Below are 25974 nucleotides of genomic sequence, written 5' to 3' on the forward strand. Positions count from 1 at the left end.
TTGGCAATTTCACAAAGCATTGAAATGGTCAAGATATGTGAAGCTTTGCGATCATGAGAACTCGACACAATGAAAAGTCTAAAGCGTCCGACTACACAAGTCTCAATGCAGCAGCAGTTTCTATGTGCTTCTTTCACATCACGCAACACTGCATCTACTAAAAGATCAGCAATGTTATATTGAGAGACAGGAGGGACGATTTAAGACACCACCTGCTTTGACTTGACTTTAGCGACTATAGATAGTTAACTGTTTAACTACCGTACTTTACACATAGTCAACATAGTAAATAAACTCTTCACATAGGTCTTAATAAAAGCCAGGCAGTGATCAATATGACAATGTCAATATCATTCAAATTTTGGCTAAAATTTGAAACTTGTGAGCCACTGATGCACAGTACTGCTCTTGATCTTAAGACGGCTTAAGAAATGCCCTTGTTGTTGGGAGGCATAAGACTAGATTGGTAATAGATGTCTGGCTATGTGTGCAAACTTTTGGCACACTGCAATCATTTATTTTGTTGATCTCTGTTTTTGTCAGTTTGCTCTTTAGTAAAAAAAATATTGAAACATCCTTAAAGGTTAACTGTTTATAGGAATTGTTCTGGCAAAATTTTTAATTAGTTCACCATTTGTCATCAAATTGTTAAAATTGAAGATATTTTAAAGAATACTTGTAAGCAGAGAGTTGAGAGTACTTCCATATACTATGGAAGTATTTTTATGCACATTTTTGAATATTGAGAAAAAAACGGTTAATGGAAAAGTTAAGAATAAAAAAATTAGTAGGGTAACCTTTTAAATCCAATAAGAAAAAATGTGCACAAACTACAATGGAAACATATTTACTGAATAAATTTTATGTGATTTTGTTTTGACAGACCATATGATAACAAAAAGAGCTTTTTCTGTCTGTAATGGGATGGCATTAATGGACAAACCAGCGGACTGACGACCTTAAACAACTTCTGAAATGTTGTTTTGGTCATTTTAAAATGCTAAAGAGGTTCAGTATTATGAACCATGACGAGCCAGATCTTCATCTTCTAAGGTGCAACTAATTTTTTTACATAAGCAAAAAAAAGTCCACAGTACACTGTGAAAAGTATGTGATCAATTAGCCATATGTTTTTTGTTAATTGTCAAGTTAATCATGATCTAACTTAATTGTATAAGTTACGCAAAATGTTTTGTCAGTTAATATTGTAAACATATTATTACATTGGAAATATATTATTAATTCCAATGACTCACAAGGTTCATTTGATTCAGCTTAAAAATTTAGAGCAACCAGTATTTTGTTTACATCGTAGCTTCCCCTACTGTAGCAAATTCCATTTTTCTTTTTTATTATTTGATAAATATTGTGATATTTACCAGGATGTGATTATCTGTGGGGTGGGGGTGGCTCCTTTAATAGAAACAATGGTTTATTTTTATTTTTTTATTATTAAATAAAAAATAAATATAACTTGATTCAATAAGGAAATATAACCATTTTACATATTGTCAGAAAAGTGGCTAATTTTATTGATTTGATAGAATTTCATTTTTTTTAAACTTACATTTTATTGGGAGATCTACTAAAAACTACAAAAGGGATCAACCAATAAATACGAATTAGCCAATAATCAAAAAGTTACAAATTGCACTGAAATTGTGTGGGATATTCCTATTTTCCACATACATTTTTCCCCTCTTTAGATTCAAACATATAATTTGCTTACAAAAATTCTCCAGAATATCTTATTTTGTTTAAGTAAAGAAAGAAACACAGCTTTGGAACAAATAAATGATGAATGAATGGTGAGTGTTCCTTTTTAGGTGTAAAATCGCTTAATATTGTCTTATACCTTACAATGGTGTTTATTGTAATCTAATTTGTTGTTCAATTTTAACATCTTTATTAAATTTTGTAAATCTAGTAAATTGAGATGTTTCAGGTAGTCTATGTTAGTGTTTCTCAACCACGTTCCTGGAGGACCACCAACACTTCATGTTTCGGAGTTCTCCTTTGTCTGTTACACCCATTACAGGTCTTTCAGTCACTGCTAATGAGCTGATGATCTGAATGAGGTGTGAATGGTTAAGGAGTAATGGAAAATTTGCAGAGCTGGTGGTCCTCCAGGAACGTGGTTGAGAAACACTGGTCCATGTAATTGTATGTTTGTATATTTTAAGGATATTTAGGTTTGTTTTTTTATTTTTTTATTTTACCAGAAAACAGTAAAAAATTATTACGATTTTTTTTGCAGTGCGGACTGATTGTACAGTATATGTTTTGTGGCAACTGTAAACAAAATGGGTGTCAGCCTCTCAGTCCTGTTTCAACCTTTTTTTTTTTTCGTCTGCTTTCATTCAAAGGAGGTAGGTCTATTTTGTTGGCAAAAGAGAGATGTTTTAATCTCCCATGTGAGAAATCCTTTTGGCAATCATGTTCCAGCTTTTGAAATCAGAAGGAATTCCTCCCCCAGGCCTGGGTTTGTGCAGGGCTGTAAGTTGTTTTAGGAGACCAGCAGGAACCAGCATGTTGATGGAGGGCGACGAGAGACACTGGCTGCTGCTAGAAGTTCTTGTCTTTCAATCACACTTTTCCATCTTCGCCCTTCATTTCTGTCAGTGCAAGTCATATTAAAGCAACAGGGATCCTCTTTCAGGGCCACAGTCCCACCGCTGGATCCGGTCAAGGCATTGGTCAGGAGGTATCAAAACTGTACAGGAAAAATAAGCAGTGGATTAGAGTGAAATACAATGTTTTCTATATGTTCACATATTTGTATCGAAGATTCTTTCACTGTACTACAGATTTATTTATGGAAGTATTCAAGCTGGGGCCCAAAAGTGAGAGCTAGGGAGCCTGTTGAAAATATTTGAAGAAAGTTTAAAAAACTGTAGAATTTACAGTATGTAAGAAGAAAATAAATTTGTTTAAAGGTACTTACTAGTCTAAAAAATTCATTTAAATAAACTAATATTAAACCAAAACACATTACAATAAAATTTAGTAGAAAATAATTAAAATAATAAATTAATTTGTACAAAAAATTCAAATGAAGTAATTATCCAAAAACATCAAATACATATAAAAATAATGACACATTTAAAAACCTAATGTAAATAGATTTAAATTATAAGTACAATTTGATTAAATAATAATAATAATAATAATAGGCAATTTTAAATACATTTTGCTGACTAAAATAGTTTATATATTTTTACTTTTACAGTATAAGTCGGTTTTTAAAAAAGTAACTAAAAGATGTTTTGTTAGATTAATTAATTGGATGTGTTAAACAGAGACAGTAAAGTATTTTGGATTTTGGTGTGCAAATTGGATAATCTTTTTATATATTTTGTAAAAAAAAATTACTTGTGAATTTTATTTATAAGCTAATTTCGAGAGGATCACATGCTTATGATTGCTTGTGGCTGGTCCCACATTATCAAATTTATGATTCACCAATCAGACGATTCCTAAGCCACTATAAATACCCTAAGTTCCATGTAACAGCCTTCTTCGTTTTGAAGCATCCCTCCTTCCACCCCTACTCCTCCTCCTTTCCTAGATGGGTGGCATGGTGGCCCAGTAGTTAGCACTGTTGCCTTACAGCAAGAACTTGTTCCAGTCCTTACCAAGCCAGCTGACGTTTCTGTGTGGTGTTTACACGTTCTCCCCGTGTTCACGTGGGTTTCCCCCAGGTTTCCTGGTTTCCTCCCACCGTCCAAAAACATGCAACTTAAGTTAATTGACTAATCCAAATCGGCACCAGACATGCTCCTAGTAAGTAGTTATTTCTTAAGAGCAATCACTATCTGTTAATTAACTACTACAGCAGGAGAGTTCTCAAGATCTACCTGAGCTCAAACTCCCCTCTCGGCTTGCAAATGGGAGGGAGCCCTGGGCTCGAGGATCTTATGAGCTCAGGGCTCTCTCCTGGGACAGCATACCAAACAAGCTTTATATTCAATCATCAGCTAAGTGTGAACTCTTGAAAACAGATTAAATAATACATTTGCATCAACGCATGAATACAACAACATTTTTAATGATATTGATCAAAGTCAAGATTTTTTTTTTATTTCAAATTTCTTTCATTTGAAACCATATAAGAGTATTTTCTGTACATTGTGAATACCTTTACTGTAACTTGAGATTACTCTAATCACCACTTTAATTTGTCCTTGCCAAATAAATAAACCAAATTTGCCACAAAAAAAGCATGTGAATCCTATTTTGAGTTGATTCATGCATAAATAACATGCATGCTGTACACTAAAGAAGTGCGGTTTACCTGTCCCAAAGCTTGACACTTCTACAGGCGCTGGTGCAACAGCCAGCAGATATCAGAGCTGCAGAGGAAAACAACACATTAGGCACGTTTTTAGGTGATCCATTTAATATTGATCTTTAAATATGCTATTATCAAAATAACAGCTCATTTAATAACAGCACACAAATACATGTCTTTCCAGGCTACACTGAGTTCCTCAAAAAAAGTGGGCTGACTCACTGATTTAGAGATCATTGTAATTATGCACTTGTTTGTAGACTGGCTAATTTACCCCAAGCACCGTTTAACTCAGCCTTTTTGTGTAAATGGCAAGAAGAAACAACCTATAATTTTCTGCAACATATTGTCTTTACACTTGTTCTGTTTGATTAAATGGGCAGCACCCAGATATTTTTTTGTAAAAGGCAAAAAATCAATTATTTAAATATAGCAAAATATTGCAGTTCTGAATAATAAGCAAGGCTGATTATAACAATGACGATGGGTATAAACAAATCATTCTTTTGAGTCAGATCCTTTGACAAACCATTTGAACTATTTAAAAAATAACAGTTGTTCATGGTTTCTAAATGATTCAGGCTGAAACATATATTCACCATTTTGCTCATATATGGTGTAGTGAGCCACAATGTGACAAAGACAGCACACCACACGCCAACAGATTTTCAGTCAGAGTGTGGATGAAAACACCCCAGCGATTACCATGATGTAAAAACAATATTAAAAAAACTAATCAAAAATGCTATTAGATTTAATATTAGTTACCTTGAAGTACAGCAATAAGTAACTTCAAAATCATGTAAGATATTTTAGATTTTTTTAACGTGTTTTTTGACGGTTAAATTACCGTTACTGTTAATTATGTCATTTGAAATTTAAGCTTTCAGATGAATAACACTTATATTAATTTTGTTTCATTATTTTGGTGGTCAAAAGGGCATCAGTGTGTGGATGTCAAATAGACGTCAAGGTTTTGACATCATACACATCTGCATTTTTGATGTATTTTTTATTTTTTTATCACAACCATCAAGTGAAATTCATGTGTTTGAATGCTCGCATAACTGAGATGATAATAAACATGGTGGATGATTAAAGAAATGAGAAAAAATGAATGAACATACATTTGTGCTGTTGCTACATCTCTGCTATTTAAATCTATTTTTCTGCGCTTCACCATAACTGTGTTTGTTATGCTTCTGTCATCTGTCTTGCTTTCTGATTGTATATTGTTTAGTTTCACTTGATAATTTTTACATTGTATGTACATTTGTTCTCAATATTTACAGTTCATGATCAGAGAGTGCCTTCGATATTCTTTTAACAGATTTCATGGCGTACACGCACGCACACACACACACACACACACACATATATATATATATATATATATATATATATATATATATATATATATATATATATATATATATATATATATATATATGAAAAGGATCGCACAAAGGTAAATTTATTCCCTTTAAAATTTGCTCAGAGGAAAGTATAGTATCTCTAAAGAAAGGAAGTGAAGAAGAATTTATATACAAACATGCCTTAATGCCTCTGAAGGTAACATTTTAGAGCTTTCGGACACAGCCTTTTTTAGCTTTTATTATTAAGAACAGCAACACGGGTTAGTGGGAACTGAACAACACTATAACACCACAAGACTAATCCTGAATTACTAGCATTGACATTGAATTATTGAATGCTTTGATGCTCCTATAGTTTCATTCGATCAGTTGGCCAAGGATGTTTGTTTGTTGCCTAGAGATATTGATTTAGTATTGATGCTGCGGTTCCAGGAACAGGTATTCTACCAAAGCCAAAGTTTACTATCAATTCACCCACTTGTTCAAATAGTCAACGTGGATTAAAAAAAGCAGATTAATGCAAACAACTAAAAATATAGCCACATTAATGTATTAATGTATGTACTAACTTTCTTTAAAAAATAAATCTGAAAATATATGCATTTCAATAAAGACTGTTTACAGTAATTATTTACCATGTTCTGAATAGGACATGAGTTCCTTGTGAAAATATCCCTTTAATGCTCTTCCTTTATTTTATACAGTGCTCGGCAGAAATAAGTACACCCCATTTTGAAAATGAATATTTTTATCCATTTGTCAGTGAACATAAAATAATATATTGGGTGCATTTGGACAAAACAGATAAATATAATTTAAACGGATATTTATTAATTGACTAATATTTCAGTCACCTAAGATCTTAAGAAATAGGAAGATAATAAATTTAAATCAGTGTGAAGTGTTGCAAAAAAAAAAAACTTGAGTATGATTGAAAAAAATTAAGCATGACTCGAGTATAACTCAGGATTGAGGTTAACAAAAATCATTGCTTACACGTTTTCAATCATGTTAACTCACTAATATTGATGTCCATGAAAATGTTTTGATTGAATGCTTTAGCAGTCCTTGTTATCTTCAATCAGCTGACCAAGGCTGTTTGTTTTTTGTCTAAGATATTGATTTAGTATTGATGCAGAGGTTACAGAATAATCAACCCTCTAGTTTAAATAGTCACTTTGGATTACATAAATAGCTGAATGCAAAAAATTTAATGCATTGCTGTAACAATATATGTAGTTGAGAAAGTGATTAGTCAACTATTTTTCAGAAATAAATGAGGATGTGAAATATACATGTCATTGTCTTGTTATTATTCTTCTGTTTACAAGCAGACCTTCACTGACCAATCTTAAAAAGCAAGGGGTAGAGAAAGGCATGAGAGAGATAGAGAGAAAAACCTGCTGTAATGTGTGTTACGTACAGTGTGATTGCAGCAGCGGGAGGTGTGACCCTGAGTGTCTGATGAAAAGTACCTTCTGTCTAAGTCAAGTGTCACTTCTGCAGCGACACTCTCTGTCCCTCATGTGCTCGCTCACACACACAAGTGCGCTCTCACACAGAAACACACAACTTACACACAAAGCCTCAAGGTACATTAAAGTATCCTTATTCAGATACAGACTTCATGCATTAAAATAGGTTGAGCTTCTTCAGAGCCAAACCAAAAAGCAATTTGTTTCTCTATTGATTATCCTTGCTGAAGGCTTATTACAGTAATATGTCACTATAAAGCCCAGGAAACATGCGTCCCATGAGATATCATCTGCAACAGAGTCACATTCATCCATCCATCCATCTATCTACAGCACTAGGTAGATTACCTAGAAGTTGTAGTCTGCTACAGATTACAGACCCCTCGAATCATTTAAAAATTCTAGCTAGTAATGTAATCTAGGTTTATCATTTTTATACATTGTAAAAAATAAAAACAGTTTCCATATTTTGTGATTCACAGGTTATTATGGTTATTTACATTTGTGAATTGCATTATTGGACCTTAATCTCTGCTACATTAACTTTTAATGTTAAAATTCAACTCTAAAGTTTAACAAAGTGACTGCTTTTGAAATTTTAGTAGTTTAAATTAATATAATTAATAAGATGTAATATATAGAAAAATAGACGACACACTGGCGCAGTAGATAGTTCTCAGCAAGAAGGTCGCTGGTTCGAGCCTCGGCTGGGTCAGTTGGCGTTTCTGTGTGGAGTTTGCATGTTCTCCCCACATTCGCAAGGGTTCCTCCGTGTGCTCCGCTTTCCCCTACACAGTCCAAAGACATGCGGTACAGGTGAATTGGGTAGGCTTAATTGTCAATAGTGTATGAATGTGAATGAGTGTGTATGGATGTTGCCCAGAGATGGGTTGCAGCTGGAAGTTTATTACAAGGTTTTTGTACCGTAAAATAAAAAACCAACCCAGACAATATATCACTTTAAACTATTAAAAATGTTAATAAAAGTCACTTTTTCAAACTTTTTAAGGTTAATTGATGTTGAAAGAAAGATCAAGGTGTCATGATGCAGTTCAAAAGCACAAATAAATGGGAAAAAATAAAAAGATAATAAAAAAATACTGAAAACTGCTAATTTACGGATATATATATTTTTTACAGTGAATGTGCTCTCTCTTTTAGATTACTCCCAATTCATACCATATTAAAATAAAAAGCATATATATGTATTTATAGATATTTTATTATATTTTGTTTACTAGCATGTTATTGTGAACATTAAGCAAAATCAGAGCACTGTAATTTTTTCCCCCCTTTTTATATTGACTATTATATTTAGAATGGTAGATTGAATTTAGATTGTTTGACAATTGGGATATATTTAGGAATGACTGGGAATAGCTGCACCATTTGAACATACATTAACAAAGTTACAAACAATATGTTTTGTTGTTGTTGTTGTTGCAGAAAATTCAAAAATAAAGAATAATTAAATGGTTATTAGTGTAAATATACAGTTTAACTATGTAGCTTAACCATTATTTTCAATCAGTGTTTAACTAAAATTTAGGTCATACAGTAGCATTTTTTGAGTGTTTATGAAAACATTGTTCTTTCATTATTTTGTTCTCCGAGCTATATGTGCTGTATACTCACTTTAAAATGGTGTATATCATTTCCTCTTTTTTTTCTTTTTTTTTTCTTTTTTGCTAGGAAGCCATAACCATAACTATAAACATAAAATCTTTCCAAGCTAGCAGTAAAAAAATCAATAAGCATAATCAAACAAGAAGCAACCAGTGGCTCAAAAATCCAGCTTTCAGTTCAATTTAATATTATAGACCTTTAATGTGATCATCTAGAACATGGAGGACTGAAATAAGTATGTATTTAGGAATAAACTGAGAACATAGATTGTTTTACAGCAGAAAGATGACTTTATGTGCAAAAATTATGTTTAAACATAGTACTGCTACTCAAAACCTTTACGTGATGAAAACACCTCATCTATTTAAAGCCTATAATAGTTTTGCAGAGCTCCATCAGTGTAAAGTAATAACATTATAATGGTGCGAAAGGGAGTAGAACAGCAGTGCAGGAGATGAATGAAGGTGCTTACACCTCTGACCCGCTTCTGTACATGTTGCATTTGTCAATATCTTTAATAAACACCCCTGAGTTCAAACTGTCTCTGCCTTTACTTGGCGCAAATGTTATTTGTCAATATAAAATATTATGTCTATAATAACAGAAGTATAGCTTGGAGCTGTGAAAGGTTTTAGGAAGAAATTCCATAAAACATGAAAGCATACACTTGAGTTTAATGTGTTTGGAGTAGAAACTCCTCCTTAGGCTGCATTGAGTTTTATTGACAGAACTGCCTTTTTAGCTTGTTTGTGACCCTGTTCCACAATTAAGGCATTGGGAGTTAAATAAACTAAAATGTGTTTTTGAGGACGGTGGTTGTTTATGGACTACATTAGCATTTTGCTTTTCAAGAAAGCAAAAAATAAAGAAGTTTTTTTTATAGTAGATTAGCTTAAAGGCTTTGAATCTGCATAAATTAAGTGTCTCAAAAATATCCTTTAAACTTTTGTTCTATTATCTACATGAGAAAAACATCCACAGTATACGGAAATACTGTATAGCATCGACTGACCTTCTTTTCTCTCTGAGCTAATATGCTTTGTTGTCACAAACTAGGCGAAAATTATATTCTTTTGAAGTACTCCATGCAGCGAAAAAGGCTATATGGACTTTCTAGCAGGTCATACATTTTTTAACTGTCATTCTGTGCATGGAAACCCTTTGGAGTTGAGAATGAAAGTGCAATTGCAGAGGAAGACAAATTGATATGGTAAAACTAATGCCATCAATCCTGGTCATGTCACTGACATTCTGGCATTAAGCAGTAGACCAATCACAACAGATCTAACCAACAAGAGAAGCTCTTCGAAAGGCTGGGTTTAAAGGGATCAGATCATTATATATCATAATATCATAATATCTATTTTAGACACTGTGAGAAATTAGATAAAGAAGCAATGCATATTAAGAAATTAGTTTTTTTTTATTTTTTTTTTACCATTTATACATACATGTAAACTTATATACTAAATAAGGTTTATTTTAAGGTTTAAATACATGTAATAGAGGCATGCAACACTAGCAGATTTGCTTTGTTAGGTTAACCTTTATTTGGTTATTTATCAATAACTCAGCAGTTGGGTTAAATATTTGGTACTTTTTGGGGGTATATTGGCACCAATATCTGACATCGGATTTTTTTGCATTGAAAAAATGTCCAGAGTAAACTGTCATAATGAACACATGACAAAGCCATTTGACTATCTTGTTCATAAACAATGGTGTCAGGACTTTTCATTTTGATGACACTGACACTTTCATTGACATGAATATTTGCTTTTGAGGAATGAACTATCCATTTTGAGCATGTGACGCGCTTTTACAGGTTATCAGCTAGGTTTTGCAGTTTGTACTAATTGTTTTGAGAACTGCATCAACTGTTGTGCAGAAATGCACTGGTGTTGTGAGAAACGCACCAAAGCCACAGAGAAAAACTGTATTTTTTTGCCAATGCTGTGAATACATTAGAATTGCAAAAAGCAAATTCAGTACAAATGTGAAACATACATATTCAGTGTCTTGTACTCAGATAGCTCACTAAATGCAGTGATGTCTAACTTTACTGTAGTTTTCAAATGGCTGTGCAAATAGTATATAGTGCTGTCTTGAGCATTTTCAGGAAGTGTCACCAAAATCTGACTTTATTGCATTGAAAAAATTTACTGAACATGTACTGATGTTCATAATAAACTGTCATAATGAAAACATGACAAAGCCATTTGACTATTTTGTTCATAAACAATGGTGTCAGGACTTTTGATTTTGATGACACTGACACTTTGATTGACATGAATACTTGCTTTTGAGGAATGAACTATTCATTTTGAGCATGTGACGCGGTTTTGCAGGTTATTAACTAGGTTTTGCAGTTTGTACCAATAGATTTGAGAAATGCATTAACTGTTGTGCAGAAATGCACTAGTGTTGTGAGAAACGCACCAAAGCGACTAAAAAAACTGTAAATGGATAAGTGTTTGGAACTTAAATTGCAATATTTTTGAAAACTGCATGTCATTTATTTACACAGACTTTTTATTTTTGATGTATGGATGGAAGGGCGGACAGATAGATACGGATATAGATAGATAGATAGATAGATAGATAGATAGATAGATAGATAGATAGATAGATAGATAGATAGATAGATAGATAGATAGATAGATAGACAGACAGACAGACAGACAGACAGACAGACAGACAGACAGACAGACAGACAGACAGACAGACAGACAGACATATAAATAGATGGACGAACGGACAGACAGACAGACAGACAGATAGATAGATAGATAGATGTTGTAACATTATTCATAGTCCTAATGCAGTTTGAAAGCTCTAAATAAAATAAAAATCATAAAATAGAAGAAACTGGTAAATGTTGGATGTTTACAGTGCAATTCTTTAAATTTTTGTTATTTTTGTCCTGCAGAAATAGTTTGAAATCACATATTTGTCATATGCTTTAAATTCCACGGTGGCCAAAACTAAAAAGGGACAGTTAAGTGGTCTGTGCTGAATTAGCTGCAGAAAATTGCAGAGAGATAAAGCACAATCCAGAGGAATAAGAGGAATTTCAATACAATGGCTCTGTGAGCGCAGTAATCAGCAGTGCGGTGTTGTTCTGAGAATGTATTGGAAGTGTCTGAGCAGCACTGCAGTAGAATCTTCATTAACATGTAAGGAGCAGGTGTGATCCAGCAGGAGATACAGACTGGATACAGACTGGACACTCTTATTCAGGCTCTGTGTCCTATGAGTGCATCGTTGTACAGTACATGCATGTTGATGAGCAGAAAAGAGGCTGATATTGTCATCTTCCTCTGCAAACAACCCACTTCTTAAGTTATCCCTTCCTCCTGTTTTCTACCTTTGTCTCTGCTGTAATCAGTCAGTACTGGGCTTCCCCGCCGCCCTTCACAAGGTCAGTGGCTGGGCCTCTCATTAAACAATCCCATCAGCCTTCTCTCTAAGTCTCTCATCATCTGCGCTAGTTCACACCGCTGTCTGGCCCTTCGGTTTAAAATGAGAGTGGAATGAATATTCCTGTGAGAAGCACAGCACCAAGCACAAATCAATACCTTTCAGTCTCTTAAAAAGAACAAGGGGACATACAGGTACTTGATTGAATTTCAGGCTGATATGCAAGTTGTGTTTTCTTTCGTCAGACAATCCAAAGCGACTTGTAAATTACAAATAATATAACGGAAGGTAAACTTGTGTAAAGCTTGCACACATTTTTTTAAATCTAAGTGATCTCCTTGATCCCATGTAATAATTATACATTTTGGGGAATTAGTGGCTAATAGAGTTGAACTTGCATGATCTAATTTCTATGAAAATGCATGATTTAAAATAAGAAGTTAACATAGCTAGTTAGTTAACATCACTGGTTAGTTAACATCACTGGTGTGTGTATATCATCCAAAAAAATCATATAAATTTATATAATTTAGCCAAAAAGTAAAGGTATTGTCATGAGGCGTGTGTATTTTGCTGGCATTTCTCATATATGTCACCAGTTTTAGTTTCACTTTAACAAAATTTACACTCACTGGCCACTTTATTAGGTACACCTTACTAGTACCGGGTTAGACGCCCTTTTGCCTTCAGAATTGCCTTAATTTTTCGTGGCATAGATTTAACAAGGTTCAGAAAATATTCTTCAGAGATTTTGGTCCATGTTGACTTAAAAGCATCACGCAGTTGCTGCAGATTTGTCAGCTGCACATCCATTATGCAAACCTTCCACCACATCCCAAATGTGCTCTATTGGATTGAGTCTGGTGATTGTGGAGGCCATTTGAGTACAGTGAACTGATTGTCATGTTCAAGAAACCAGTGTGACGGGATTCACGCTTTATGACATGGCGCGTTATCCTGCTGGAAGAAGCCATCAGAAGATGGGTACACTTTGGTCATAAAGAGATGGACCTAGTCAGCAACAATACTCAGGTACGTTGTGACATTGACACAATGCTCAATTGGTACTAATTGGCCCAAAGTGTGGCAACAAAATATCCCCCACACATTACACCACCTCCACCAGCCTGAACTGTTAATACAAGACAGGAAGGATCAATGCTTTCATATTGTTGCTGCCAAACTCTGACCCTATCATCCGAATGTCGGAGCACAAATCAAGACTTATCAGACCAGGGAACATTTTTTCCAGTCTTCTCTTGTCCAATTGATGCCTTAGTTTCTGTTCTTAGCTGACAGGAGTGGCACCCGTTGTATTCTTCTGCTGCTGTTGCCCATCTGCCTCGAGGTCTTTAATGTGTTGTGTGTTCAGAGATGCTCTTCTGCATACCTTATTTGAAACAAATTACTGTAATGTTGCCTTTCTATCAGCTCTGTAAACCCTAGAGATGGTTGTGCGTAGAAATTCCAGTAGATTAGCAGTTTCTAAAATACAGATCATCTTGACCATGTCTACATGCCTAAATGCATTGAGTGGTTGCCATTTGATTGGCTGATAAGAAATTTGCGTTTATTAGCAGTTGGACAGGTTTACCTAATAAAGTGACCCGTGAGTGTATTTGTGTTCTCTCAAGCATCATATTGGTTGGACCAAAGGCTTAGGTGTCATCTACACTAATGAATTTTTTTAATGAAAACACATTAGTGTGAATGACACCTCTAAGATTTTTTACATTTACACCTGACAATCACACTACTTTACTAGCATTTTGGAAAAGTTGAAGACCCCATTTTTAGGGTCTAATAACACTAGACCGAAATGCAAACTTTGAAAAAAAAAGGCACAGCTATCCACAGTCATTTTCTGAATGGTCATCAGGACTATTATATATCCCTCCCTGATTCGTCAAGCCCCCCTCATAAGACCATTACACAATCAAAAGACTGCGAATACTGTAAAGATACTGTACTAGGGCAAATATGCAGATGCCCAAATGAATGTGAATGGTGGCATATCATGCATTTTAGGCTTTATAGTAGGGCTGCACAATAAAATCTGACATTGCAGTTGTTAGATTTTCTGCGATATATATTACAAATACAAACTTTTCAAGCAAAGTTCTTAAAAGTTACAGCAGCCCAAAAGAAAATTTATAATAACAGGTTCAGGGCTATGAGCCCAACTAAAGCAAACACTTTTCTCCATGATGGTGACTTTAGTCTATGTGGTCCACATAGGTTTTAAAAAAACTGGGCCACATTTGCCAAAAGTGGCCCACATATGTCTTAAGATAACTGGGCCACATTGGCACTTACACGTGTGAGCCACTTTAGGTTTAGACCCAGATTACCCTTAATAACTGTGCCACATTTTTACCAACTGTCGCCCACATTTGTCCTCTGTCATTTGGGCCAAAATTATCATTTTCCACATGGGCTACATTAGGCTCACATTCAGATTACATTTTGCCATTAGTGCCAAATCTTTGCCTTAAATGGCACATATATGAATTTGAATCTTTGGCTCCCCCTTTTGTCAATGTACAGGTGGGCCACGTCAGGCTCACAGTCCTTTTGTCTGGGCCAAAGGAATGCCACCAGTGCCGCATAACTGCCTAAAGTGGCCCACATTTATATGTTATCTGGGACTATTGTGGACACACAATATCAATGCTGAAACAATATATTGTGCAGCCCTACTTTAAAGTGTAAACAAATAAACGCAATAAAATGTCATTCTGAACAAGGAATGCTTTCATAATAAAACATCATTTCAAAACCAAAATCCACTGGTTTAAATAGCGTCTTATTATCTCTGCTGTCAAAGTGAAGACTAACCATTTCAGATCAGTGAATGAAAGCTGAGCGGTGTCAGAACAGATAAAGTAGCCTTGTGAGTCAATAAGCATACTGGAACAATATGTTTCGCATCAGTCCATTGGACCTTTGGCCTGTTTGTTGGTGGTTGAATGGAGAGATGATAAAATGGAACTGAAAAGAGGAGCGACTGCCTTTGATGTCCTCAGAAGAGACAAGCTATTCTGTTGTTCAAAGAACTCACGCACACTCAAGAGAAAACTACTGTCATCATTACCAAATATGGAAAAGACTTTTCGTGGAGACCATACAGCAATTACAACACGAAAGCTCAAAGAGTTTGACTCATCTGAAATTTCCACACACACAGATTTCTGCATATTATGTGCTGTATTGTTATCCTACAGAAAAGCTGTGATCCAAAAAATAGCCCAAGGTAACTTTTAGAACAAATGTATCAATATATTTAGGGCTGTCTCTTGAATCCGTTAGGCCCAGGGCTAAATTTCATGGATGAAGGATGACAAAACCAATACAACACTTAGGATTCAGTTATTTTTACTTGTTTGATGTGCATATTCAGATAATTGATGCATCAGTTACTGTATTGCACTGCAGTGCTTATGGCTACAGATATATTTGAGTACAATATTGAAGCTAATTGTTTAAAATGCTATAATATGCATACTGATGTTTAGAGTCACTGTTACGGAGAAAAACGCTCAGTACACATTAGGAGTTTAAAAGTTTTCAAGAATTTGTTGCCTAATTATAAACATGTGGCAAATTTCAAAAGATACACGTTAAACTAACAAAAGATGTGGTTAAACAGACCTTATGCCTTTTCGGGATGCCGCTGAAGAATCTGAGAATCTGTTTTCTCAAACTCCTACTTTTCCAAAATTTTTATAGTCAAGTTGTCACACAACTACACATATTGTATGAATTGGTCATGGCTAACATATTTAACCGCGCTGCTCCAACTGTCAGTTTTGACAACAAACAGAAATGTTGAGGAGTCTGTTAGGTTGTAATAGCTCTCCCCAAACCCTTTTCCCGAACTTTCTGAATGAATTGCCTACTTTACTACATGCAATCAGTACAAAAAATAAGCCATACCCATAGGAATTGCATCGCTATACGATGCAATTGCATCGCTATACGAAAAAAATAACAGTTGCATCTTCATGGGGACTTCAAAAACATTGTCCAGTTTACAAAATAAGACTTCCACATAAATAGGAAATGTAATAAGCTGTGTTATAGTAAAAATGGTAATTGTTGTAATTTCACTTTAAAACATTATGGCCAATCAAACGCTGGTGGGGCCGACATACTGTATTAACAATACTACTATATGTAGAACAGGGGTTTCCAAAGTGTGAGGCGCGCCTCCCCTGGGGGGCGCCAGAGCATGTCAGGGGAGGCGCGGGAAAAAAATATTATATAATAAAAATATAATTATTAAGTTTAATTATATGTTTTTTAAATATTTTTAAACGTTTTATTTAAACAAAGCTAAAAAAAAATAATACGTCAAAAATAAGAAAACCTTTTTTACCCAGAAGGCCATAGCTGTGAATTCGCTTCTGTTTGGCAAGCCTGCTAATCATGCTGATAATACAATGGATCGGTTTCTGAGACCCCCCGATTCAAAGCCTTCAAGTTCAGGGCTTAAACCCAAAAGACGACGATATGATGATCAGTATTTGAGTTTAGGATTTACGTGGACAGGACCAGCTGATGAACCACGACCTTTATGTGTGGTTTGTCAAGATATTTTGGCTAATGACAGCATGAGACCCGCTAAACTTTGGCGACACCTTGAAACCAAGCATGATGAGGTAGCAGGAAAACCTCCAGAATTTTTGTGTGTGCGCGTGTTTGGGAGGAGGGGGGCGCCAATGGATAAGTTGTGTCAAAAGGGAGGCCTACTGTCTTAGACTTTAAAAAACCCTGATTTAGAACATCACAATCAGGGCTTATGGATTGGTTTGTTTTTTAACTGCATTCTACACTCACAAGGCTTGGCTGAGAATGAGAAAACAATCGTTTTTAAGGCCTAAGGTGTGTCATTACCATTAACTATTTACCTATGCATAAGTATATGCAGATTTTTATTCTATGACACCTTTAATAATTAAACTAAAAAGGGACATTTTATGCCTAAAATCAGCACTACAGAGCAAAAATTATGGTGTAAAAATTGACATTTTATAATATTTAATATTTAGTCGATGATTAGTGATTAGTGATGATTTCATTCATTTATTTTTATTTTTTGGCTTAGTCCCTTTATTAATAAGGGCTCGCCACAGCGTAATAAACCGCCAAATTATCCAGCATGTTTTATGCAGCGGATGCCCTTCGAACCACAACTCTCTGGAAAACACCAATTCATTCTCATTCCCATACATACTCTACAGACAATTTAAGCTTTCCCAGTTTACCTACACGTCATGTTTTAGGACTTGTGGGGGAAACCAGAGCACACGGAGGAAACCCACACCAACATGGGGAGAACATGCAAACTCAACCAAAAACTTGGTTGCTGTTGGAAGCGATGTTAGTGAGGCCAGAATGGGCTGCACAAAAGTGATGTGGACACTATACTGTCAGTGAGAATGTCTCTTGAATGAGAAGTTAAACCGGAGTCCTGGCTCTCTGTGGTCATTAAAAATCCAATAACACTGTTCGTTAAGAGTAGAGCTGTAACCCTGGTATCCAGGCCAAATCCCCTCCATCGGCCCTTACCCATCAGGGCCTCCCAATCATCCCTATTAACTGAATTTGGTCTATCAGTGTCTCTCCTTTTTACCTTCAGCTGAGGTGTGATAAGCACACTGGTGACACAGTCTTGTGGCTGCCATTGCAATATCCAGGTGGATGCTGCACACTTGTGGTGGTGTGGAGAGACCCCCTTGCACAATTGTAAAGCGCTTTAGATGTATGGCACACAATAAATGTCCTATATAAATTCACATCACATTACAATGTTTGCTAAAAACAAAAAACTACTTTAGTGAATCTCCAAAAAATGTGTCCTTGCAGAATCTTTATTTTTAAAAGTGCAAAGGTAACACTTTGTAAAGAAGGATCTTTTTTTCTTTCTTTTTTTTTTGCTGTGAAATTGGTCAGTAGCTCAGAATCAGGCTAAAGGAGAATATAAATATTAATGCTTTAAACGCTCTTAAACAAAACATAATGGGAGGAGATTGACTTCAAAGTGAAAAGCTAATGAGAGGAGGAGGAATAGCCCATTGGCCTACTTAACAGAATGTTCTGGGAGAAAAGCCTGATCGCTATCCTTAAACGCACTGTGCTCCCTGCTGCCCTTACGAGGAATGAATGACAATGAGCCACAACTTCCCACCTCAGCCGAGATCCTCCGGCCATCCTATACTCCCCAGTGGACAAGGTCAACCCTTAATGAGCTTCTTTGCAAATAAATCTGAAATCCAGACCTTGTTGACCTCATCAATTTCCTACAGGCAAAAGATGACTATTTTTGTAAGCACATCTGCGTGACTGTTTTGCTATATCGCGATGCCCTCCATAGTGTTTGTGCCATCATGGTGTATGAAACAAAAGAAAGCCATGCAGAAAATCAGGTCAGTTAAGAGATTAAGTCACAATTTAAAACATTGTGGAGCTCAAATAGTTTAAGCAATGTACTTTCCCTAGGCGTAAATGAAACAATAACCACTATTAAGAGTGAAGACAATCTGTCTCTACACTACACAGGAACACACTCTACTAACAAGCACCTCTTCCCTGAGGAGATCCTTTTCTCATAGGTGAAAAATCCATTTTTATAGCCTAAGATTGCACTACATTTGGCAAAGCAAAGTATGAGCGGTAAAACACAAGTGTTAATAAGAAAACTGATGTATTTTCTGACATATACACTCACGCATTGATGGAGGGTGGGCTGCTCTACTGACCCAGCTTCTACAAGCAATTTCCCTGAAGCGTTCCCAGTGTTCATCCCAAAACACAGCAGCACTTCAGACTTTCCATAAACGCTATGTGTGTCCCCATAGAGCTTAAGCACATACTGTACTTAAAAAAAATGACACCTCGGATAACTTAAAACCCAAGAGTCTGTAACTCAAGACCATCTGCACAGTCTAAAAACACACAAGACGACTATGTTCTCCGTGTGTTCAAGTGCTTCATTTTCACAATGGCTTTTACGGTTATTCAGAGGCACTCTGAAATCAAACTGAAGCATTTCAGCTTCTCAGGGCTTTTGTGGGAACAATATGAGAGCGTATTAGCTAATCTGATCTTCCGAGGAAAGGATAGAATGAATATCAAATGGTTGTTCATCCTAAATTTTGTTATTATGTCATCAATCATTAAAGCTATGTTTTATGTTTCGTTTATAATAATTTTGTCCATTCATATACACTCTAATGGCATATTTTCGACCTGTAAATTTTAACTTATAAAAAAGAGGGTTTTAAAAATAAAGTTTTTAAAAACAATACCATTATCTCAGTGTGTAAACTCAACAAAAAAAATTGTGTTGCTGCCATGCACATTGCGTTTGGTCTCATACCATTTACATGTACTATACTTGACAAACAAAACAACAATGGTAAACTCACGAAATTACATGCTCTCAAAAAGTTACTTATTTTGAAGAATTATTACATAGCCAATAAAAACATTATAGTAATTTTGGATGTGATTTTAATTTAATTTAATGTATTCAATTATGGAAAATTTGTGTAATAACTATATTTACACTGTTTTTACACAGTTTATTTACACTGTGGAATTATTCTAGTATTGACTACCTTTTGAATTCTGAACTCATCCTGTTTTTCATCAACCACACATAAACCAAAGTATGTAATTTCAGATCAAAATGTCCACATATTTGTGCTGGTCCACAATATTTCTGTACATTACCAACTTCATGTGGACTTAATCCAGATGTTTTAGTCATTTTCGTTAATTTGTTTGAAACATTTAATTGGCAAATGCTGACAGACTGTTGGATTTTGTTGGTGTGTTTCCCTATTCGTGTCTGTTGGCATTTTTTAAAGCTTGTTTTTGCCTTGTTTTGATAGTTTGTTTCCTGAACATGCTGAATCAGTGCTTGGTGGATTGAGGAATGCTTGACAAGTGACACATAATGCAATCTGGTGATTCTCTGCACCTGTCAGTGTGATGTGAATAGGCCTTAAATGATGGCAGTACTTTTGTTTGTCTTTACGCATGTACAACATCTTACCTGTGCGCATGGAATAAACAAAAAATAATGAAGATGGGTTGAACAGCTTGTGATTTCACCTTGGGTGTTCTGGCATGTTTATAATTACTTAAAGTCCTGTGACGACTGAGAAGATAACAAACATACATACACAATAACACTTCTGTCAATCCTATAAATAGCCACGAACTGCCTCAGAGAAATGAGAAGCAACTGAAATTACATGTTTTCTAACTTCTTTCACATGTGAAGCGTGCAAGATTTCTTATTATTCATGAAACATATTCCAGGATAATCAACACAATCTCACGGCAATTCGTAACTTTTTCATTTAGTGGCTAATTCGTATGAATTCGTACGATCTAATTCGTACAATTTAGTACAATTTGCTTATCCCCCAATGACGGTTGGGCTTAGGGGTGGGGTTAGGTGCAACGCCTCCTTTTTAAATTCGTATCATTTCGTACGACTGAAATCGTACGAATTCATACGAATTAGCCACTAAACTGGCAAAACGTAAAATACTTACGTTTTCTCGTGAGATCAGGCTGGGATAATACTGTACATCTGCTGAAAGTGCTTTTCTGGTCTCTAAACTCATTTTAGAGGGGGGTTCTTGCATATGTTTTAGTTGATTTCAGCAAGTTTTTTTAAGAAGACAGTGTACGAAAGGCCATCCAATTTAAAGTTGAATGTGTGGTTAAAGTGTACAACTACAAAACAGACAGTACAGTACTTGTTTGCTATTGTTGTGTCACAGGCCAAAGGACAGTACTAAAATTGCAGGTGTATTACAGGAATGCTTTTATCACTGCACAACTGCACCCTTCAAACGCTTCACGCTGCAGCCTTCAGACGAGTTCTCTACTGCTTTGTAACCATCATTAAACCTAACAAGGCACTGGTTTGGAAAGAATAGGTATAATAGCAACTGGATTTTAACTAGGGTGACCATAAATTCTGTTTATTTTCCCCAGGGATTGTCCCATATTTCCACTTTTTGTGTCTTATAATCTTCATTCATTTTCATTCAGCTTAGTCTTTATATTCTTCAGGGGTCACCACAGTGGAATGAACGTCTAACAATTACAGGGAGGTTTAGCGGGGATTGACCCCCTAATTAACGCTTGATACCCTGAAGGATGTGAAAACAAGATGTATGAGGGTCAGCTATTTAATACTGAGAAATAGTTCACTCTAAACTGTTTTTAAATAATTAAAGACTTAAATTCTTTAACATTTTTTAACAGTCAAGAATTAAAACAATCATAGATTTGACCACCCCATAACAGTTTATACCTTTGTGAAAGCAAAATCACATCAATTAGTCTATGCCAGACAAAAATATGAAACTGGCAGATCTAGAGCACTGATGAACATCAGAAGTATTCACAAGACTTGTCCTCATAAAATAGGTGTTTGTTTCTACATGTAGCCTGAAAGTAAAGTCAAATTAGATGGAGTTTGTGTAGTTTGACCTACAGAAATATCTGAAAGGGCTAATCAGAGGATACTGTAGGTTAAAATACAATAAATATCCCTCAAAAAAATTAAAACTTAAATATGTTGTATTAATAAACTAGATCTAATTAACAATAAATACATACATGACTGATGCATGTTTTACACAACCTAATCAAAAAAGTTGACCCCCCCGATTGTCAGTGTGTAATCCGCACACTGCTTCCAGCTGCAACCCAGTACTGGGAAACATCCATACACACACACACACATACACTACAGACAAATTTAGTTTATTCAAGTCACCTATAGCGCATGTCTTTGGTCTGTGGGGGAAACCGAAGAACTCAAACCAGCAACCTTCTTGCTGTGAGGCAACCACTGAGCCACCATGTCGCCTGCTTTAAATCTTATGTTTCCAAAAATAATAACATTTTTGAGCACTTGTATAAAGGCTTTGGTAACACTTTATTTTGCTGCTCCATTTGAGTATTAGTAGACTGTCTGCTTATTGTTTGTTGATACTGCTCCTTCAACAGACATTTAACTGCCTATAAGAAACTTTGCAACTGCATGTCAACTTACACTAACCCTAACCCCAACCTAAATGTCTACTTATAATCTAATGAGAATTAGTTGCAATGTAACTTTAACTCAACAAACGAACCATCAAAATAAAGTGTGACCTAGTCTTTTGTCACATGAAAACAAACAATCAATGGTAGTCAATAGCCATGCATGTCATAGTATTTTTATAGTAACAAAATTGCCACCCAATCCCATTTCTATATTGATTAATCTGCAGTTATTGAAAGCAGAACCTGTGGTATCCATCAGTGAGAGACTGAGTGCAGTGGAGATCAAGCATGAAAGCAATTTACTATTGTTGTAGTAAGATAAAACATGATTGAACATTAGAAGATATGTCGAAAAAAAGTACAACATCCTGAATACTCTCACTTCACTGGAATGAAGTTTTAACCATGAAACAACATCAATGAAACATCCTTTGTGTAAATATGTGATATAAATTGTTATATTTACCTCAAGAAAAAGCAAATCATGAGAAAAGTATTTTGCTGAGTATACACACATACACACGACGACAGCACACACTATTTGTATTTAGCAAGTAGTGAATGATAAAGTTATTTATTTAGAAAAAAAAATCTATTGCATCATCAGCCATGTTGAATTTGGCTTGCCACAGTGCCTTTTGGGACTCCACTTGTACAGAGCGTGGCATCTGTAGGCACCACTCTAGTTTTAGAACATAGTTTGAATTACCCTTCTCACACGCCACTGTTTTGTATGTATATCCCCATCCATCCATCTCCTCCACTGGTTCTGAAGATTGTAATTCCCTCATATGATGAAATATTTATGAGCATAAATTGAAAAAGGGGTCATTTAGTGTGGCTGTATTTTCCAAACTCCATCAGCACATTATGAATTTCAAAATGCATGTCAGGTCATGCATTCAGATGATTTATAAAGAGCGCAATAGCACTGTTTATGCTGAAGGGAGTCCATAAATACCCACAGTTTGCTGCCTGCATGCTGCCCTCCTCCCACAGAGAGCACTGCATGGTTTAAGCTTCCTCCCTGACTATTACCTCTCTCATCTGCATTTAAATTTCATTAATTTTGATGGCCTTACCAATTACCTGGCCCTGTTGCCTGATTTCATCTCGTCTAAAGCTTCTTTTATTGTTTTTCTGTGTGGATGGAGAAATGGAAATCGAGGGTCTGCCTGCTTACTGTGCCTCTGAGCTGTGTGAGCTGAGTGTTGTTTCTGTGCCTAAACTAGCTTCCACTGTTTCTATTACTGTGAATTGCATGTGTGTGCACTTGTGTAAATAGCTGCCCACTCAAAAAAGTAGTAGAATCACAGTGATTGATTTCATCTGAGTGGCTTTTTAAAGAGGGGAAACAGCCTTGTCACACTGCAGTGTGGCAGAAGAAGAAGAATAAAAAGAAAATGCATTCTGTAACTTTGCACTCATAATGTAAGATAGTTGCATAATATGACTAACAAAGTGAGATGAATTGCACCCTGTGCGTCATATCGAGCACAGAGACCTTAAATAACACCAAAAGACCTTGGCTATAGTTATAAATGTATGTACAGTTGAAGTTAGAATTATTAGCGCCCCTATTTATGTTTTCCCCCGATTTCTGTGTAACGGAGAGAAGATTTTTTTCAACACATTTCTAAACATAATAGTTTTAATACCTCATTTCTAATAACTGATTTATTTTATCTTTGCCACGATGACAGTTCAAAAAATTTTATTAGATACATTTGGGAAATATGTATATATATATATATATATATATATATATATATATATATAATTTTTTTTTTTAAATCAATGGGGGGCTAATAATTCTGATTTCAACTGTATCAACTGTATATGAGTTTATGTGTGTGTATTTTCCAACATGGTTATATTAATTTTAGACAACAAAATACCAGTGTTTTACTTTCAGAAATATTTGGTCGAAGAATCCTGACTTTCAATCACTACAAATAAAAGCATTTCTTATTCTTTTTCTGGAATAAATAAAGGTTACATTATTCTTCTGATTTTACCCAGTCAACCTTAAGGAAGAAAGGTTCGATCTCAATGAGACTGAAAAGGTTTAAAGTTGGTCAGAAAGCACAGCATGCTGCTTTCTGATGCTGATACATGAGTGTCCTACAGTCTTTTTCTGCCTATGGCTAGAAATGTGACCCGGCTGTTCGAGCCAAGAGCAAAAGTTCAGCGCTTTCACCACGAAAAAGAGTTTCACCTCTCTTCCCCATCCTCCTCTGTCTGATTCTCTCTCTCTCAATCCATCTCACACTTTTCATTTGTGTAGCACAGCAGTCACTTCCTGCCCATAAAACAGTACAAAAAACCTCATGCTAAGTAAAACAAGCTAGATCACTGTGATAGTCCGAATTGTTTGGAATTGACGGTAGCCAACATTATTAAAATCTAGTGTATTTGACAGCATATTTCGTCAAAATAAGCATGAGTATGCTAACTAATGTAGCTGCTACAAATGCTAAGAGTAGCATACATGTAAAAGTGTCATTTTAGGTTCAAACTTTCATTTTGTTCTCTATTTCATGTCACAGTTCTGAACAGTTGCTAGCAAGCCTGTAATACTGCATATCTTACCTGAGCTTATAAGCCCAGAGTCGATGAGAAAGGGCCTAATGTTGCTGGAGATTTGTTTGACATGTTAAAATCGAACAGAATATTTTAGTGTATTGCTATGTTTTCACTCTTAGCGCTTAGCTTTAAGTGTATAGCTAAGAAGTCTAGTATTGCATGCTCTTGTCCAGTAATGTATCACACTACTATCGCCCCTTCTGAGCATCAGTAAAGACAGAGTTGCCAACATTGTGACACTGGCTAAAAAAATAAGCATGATTTAATAAGTGAGTAGTGAAAAATGGCTAATACAGAGAGACACTGTATAGATATTCAGCATGTAGCTGGCTAATAAGATAAATTAAAAAAATCAAAAAGCTTTCCACGTCAGGAGATGCATTGACTGGGTTAATAAGATTTTTAACATCGTCTCTCAAAAAAATCAAAAAGAAAGAATGAAGGAAAGAAAGAGTTCACATTCTCACATTAAATATACTGTATGGAAAGTCAGTAGTGTTTGCATTATACTTCCAGAGTAATATTTTGGTGTTAACTATCACCTTGAATTACCTAAAAATGCGAGTTCTGTTTTTAAGAACTCACCCACATGCCATTACAATCCACTGAGACCTTCATTCGTCCTCAGAATACAAACTAAGATATTTTAGATGAAATCTGAGAGCTCTCTGATTCTCCATAGATATCTGACTCTTAATGTCTAGAAAAATACCAAAATAATATCCTCAAAACAGACCATATGTCTTCAGGGTTTCAAATATCCATTTATGAGAATACTTCCATGCCCAAACACACCAAACATATTGTGTTTATTTAACATTTTCTTCTCCTCTGTGTCAGTATAGTGTGTGTTCACGAGAGCGTAGTGTAATTGATGCGTGTTGCACTTGTTCACACTGCTGGTTTTACTGCATATATCAGTTCTTTGTTTAAAACGTTAAAACGGAAGTTGAGTCTGAGCAACTAAGGTTTACGCCAGTGCCCAGTGCTTGTGAATACGTGCTCTATACTGATGCTAAAGACAAGAAACATTTGAATAAAGTCGTTATTTTGCACACAAAAGTTTTCTCGTAGCACATTTATGGACTTTAAATGAGTTGGAACCATTACTTTCTATGGA

The 25974-nt window shown here is 35.4% G+C and overlaps 1 protein-coding gene across 3 annotated transcripts in view; it reads right to left on the reverse strand.

The window, feature by feature from the left end:
* Positions 1-1358: 1358 nt before the first annotated feature.
* ccdc85a (coiled-coil domain containing 85A) overlaps positions 1359-25974 on the reverse strand; it is a 39001-nt gene continuing 14385 nt past the window's right edge. For 2 of the 3 annotated variants that reach the window (NR_135163.1, NM_001320191.1), the window contains exons 3-4: positions 4295-4352; positions 2348-2713 (exon numbers count right to left, since the gene is read on the reverse strand). Coding sequence is in view for 2 of the 3 variants with exons in the window: in NM_001320191.1 (NP_001307120.1) it covers positions 2698-2713; positions 4295-4352 (74 nt within the window). In the remaining variant the exon portion in view is untranslated. Of the gene's footprint in view, positions 2714-4294; positions 4353-25974 lie in introns of all 3 variants that reach the window. The other variant, XM_009307276.5, reaches the window with a different exon arrangement.

This window comes from Danio rerio, chromosome 13 (genome assembly GCF_049306965.1).
Source record: "Danio rerio strain Tuebingen ecotype United States chromosome 13, GRCz12tu, whole genome shotgun sequence".
NCBI classification, from domain to species: domain Eukaryota; kingdom Metazoa; phylum Chordata; class Actinopteri; order Cypriniformes; family Danionidae; genus Danio; species Danio rerio.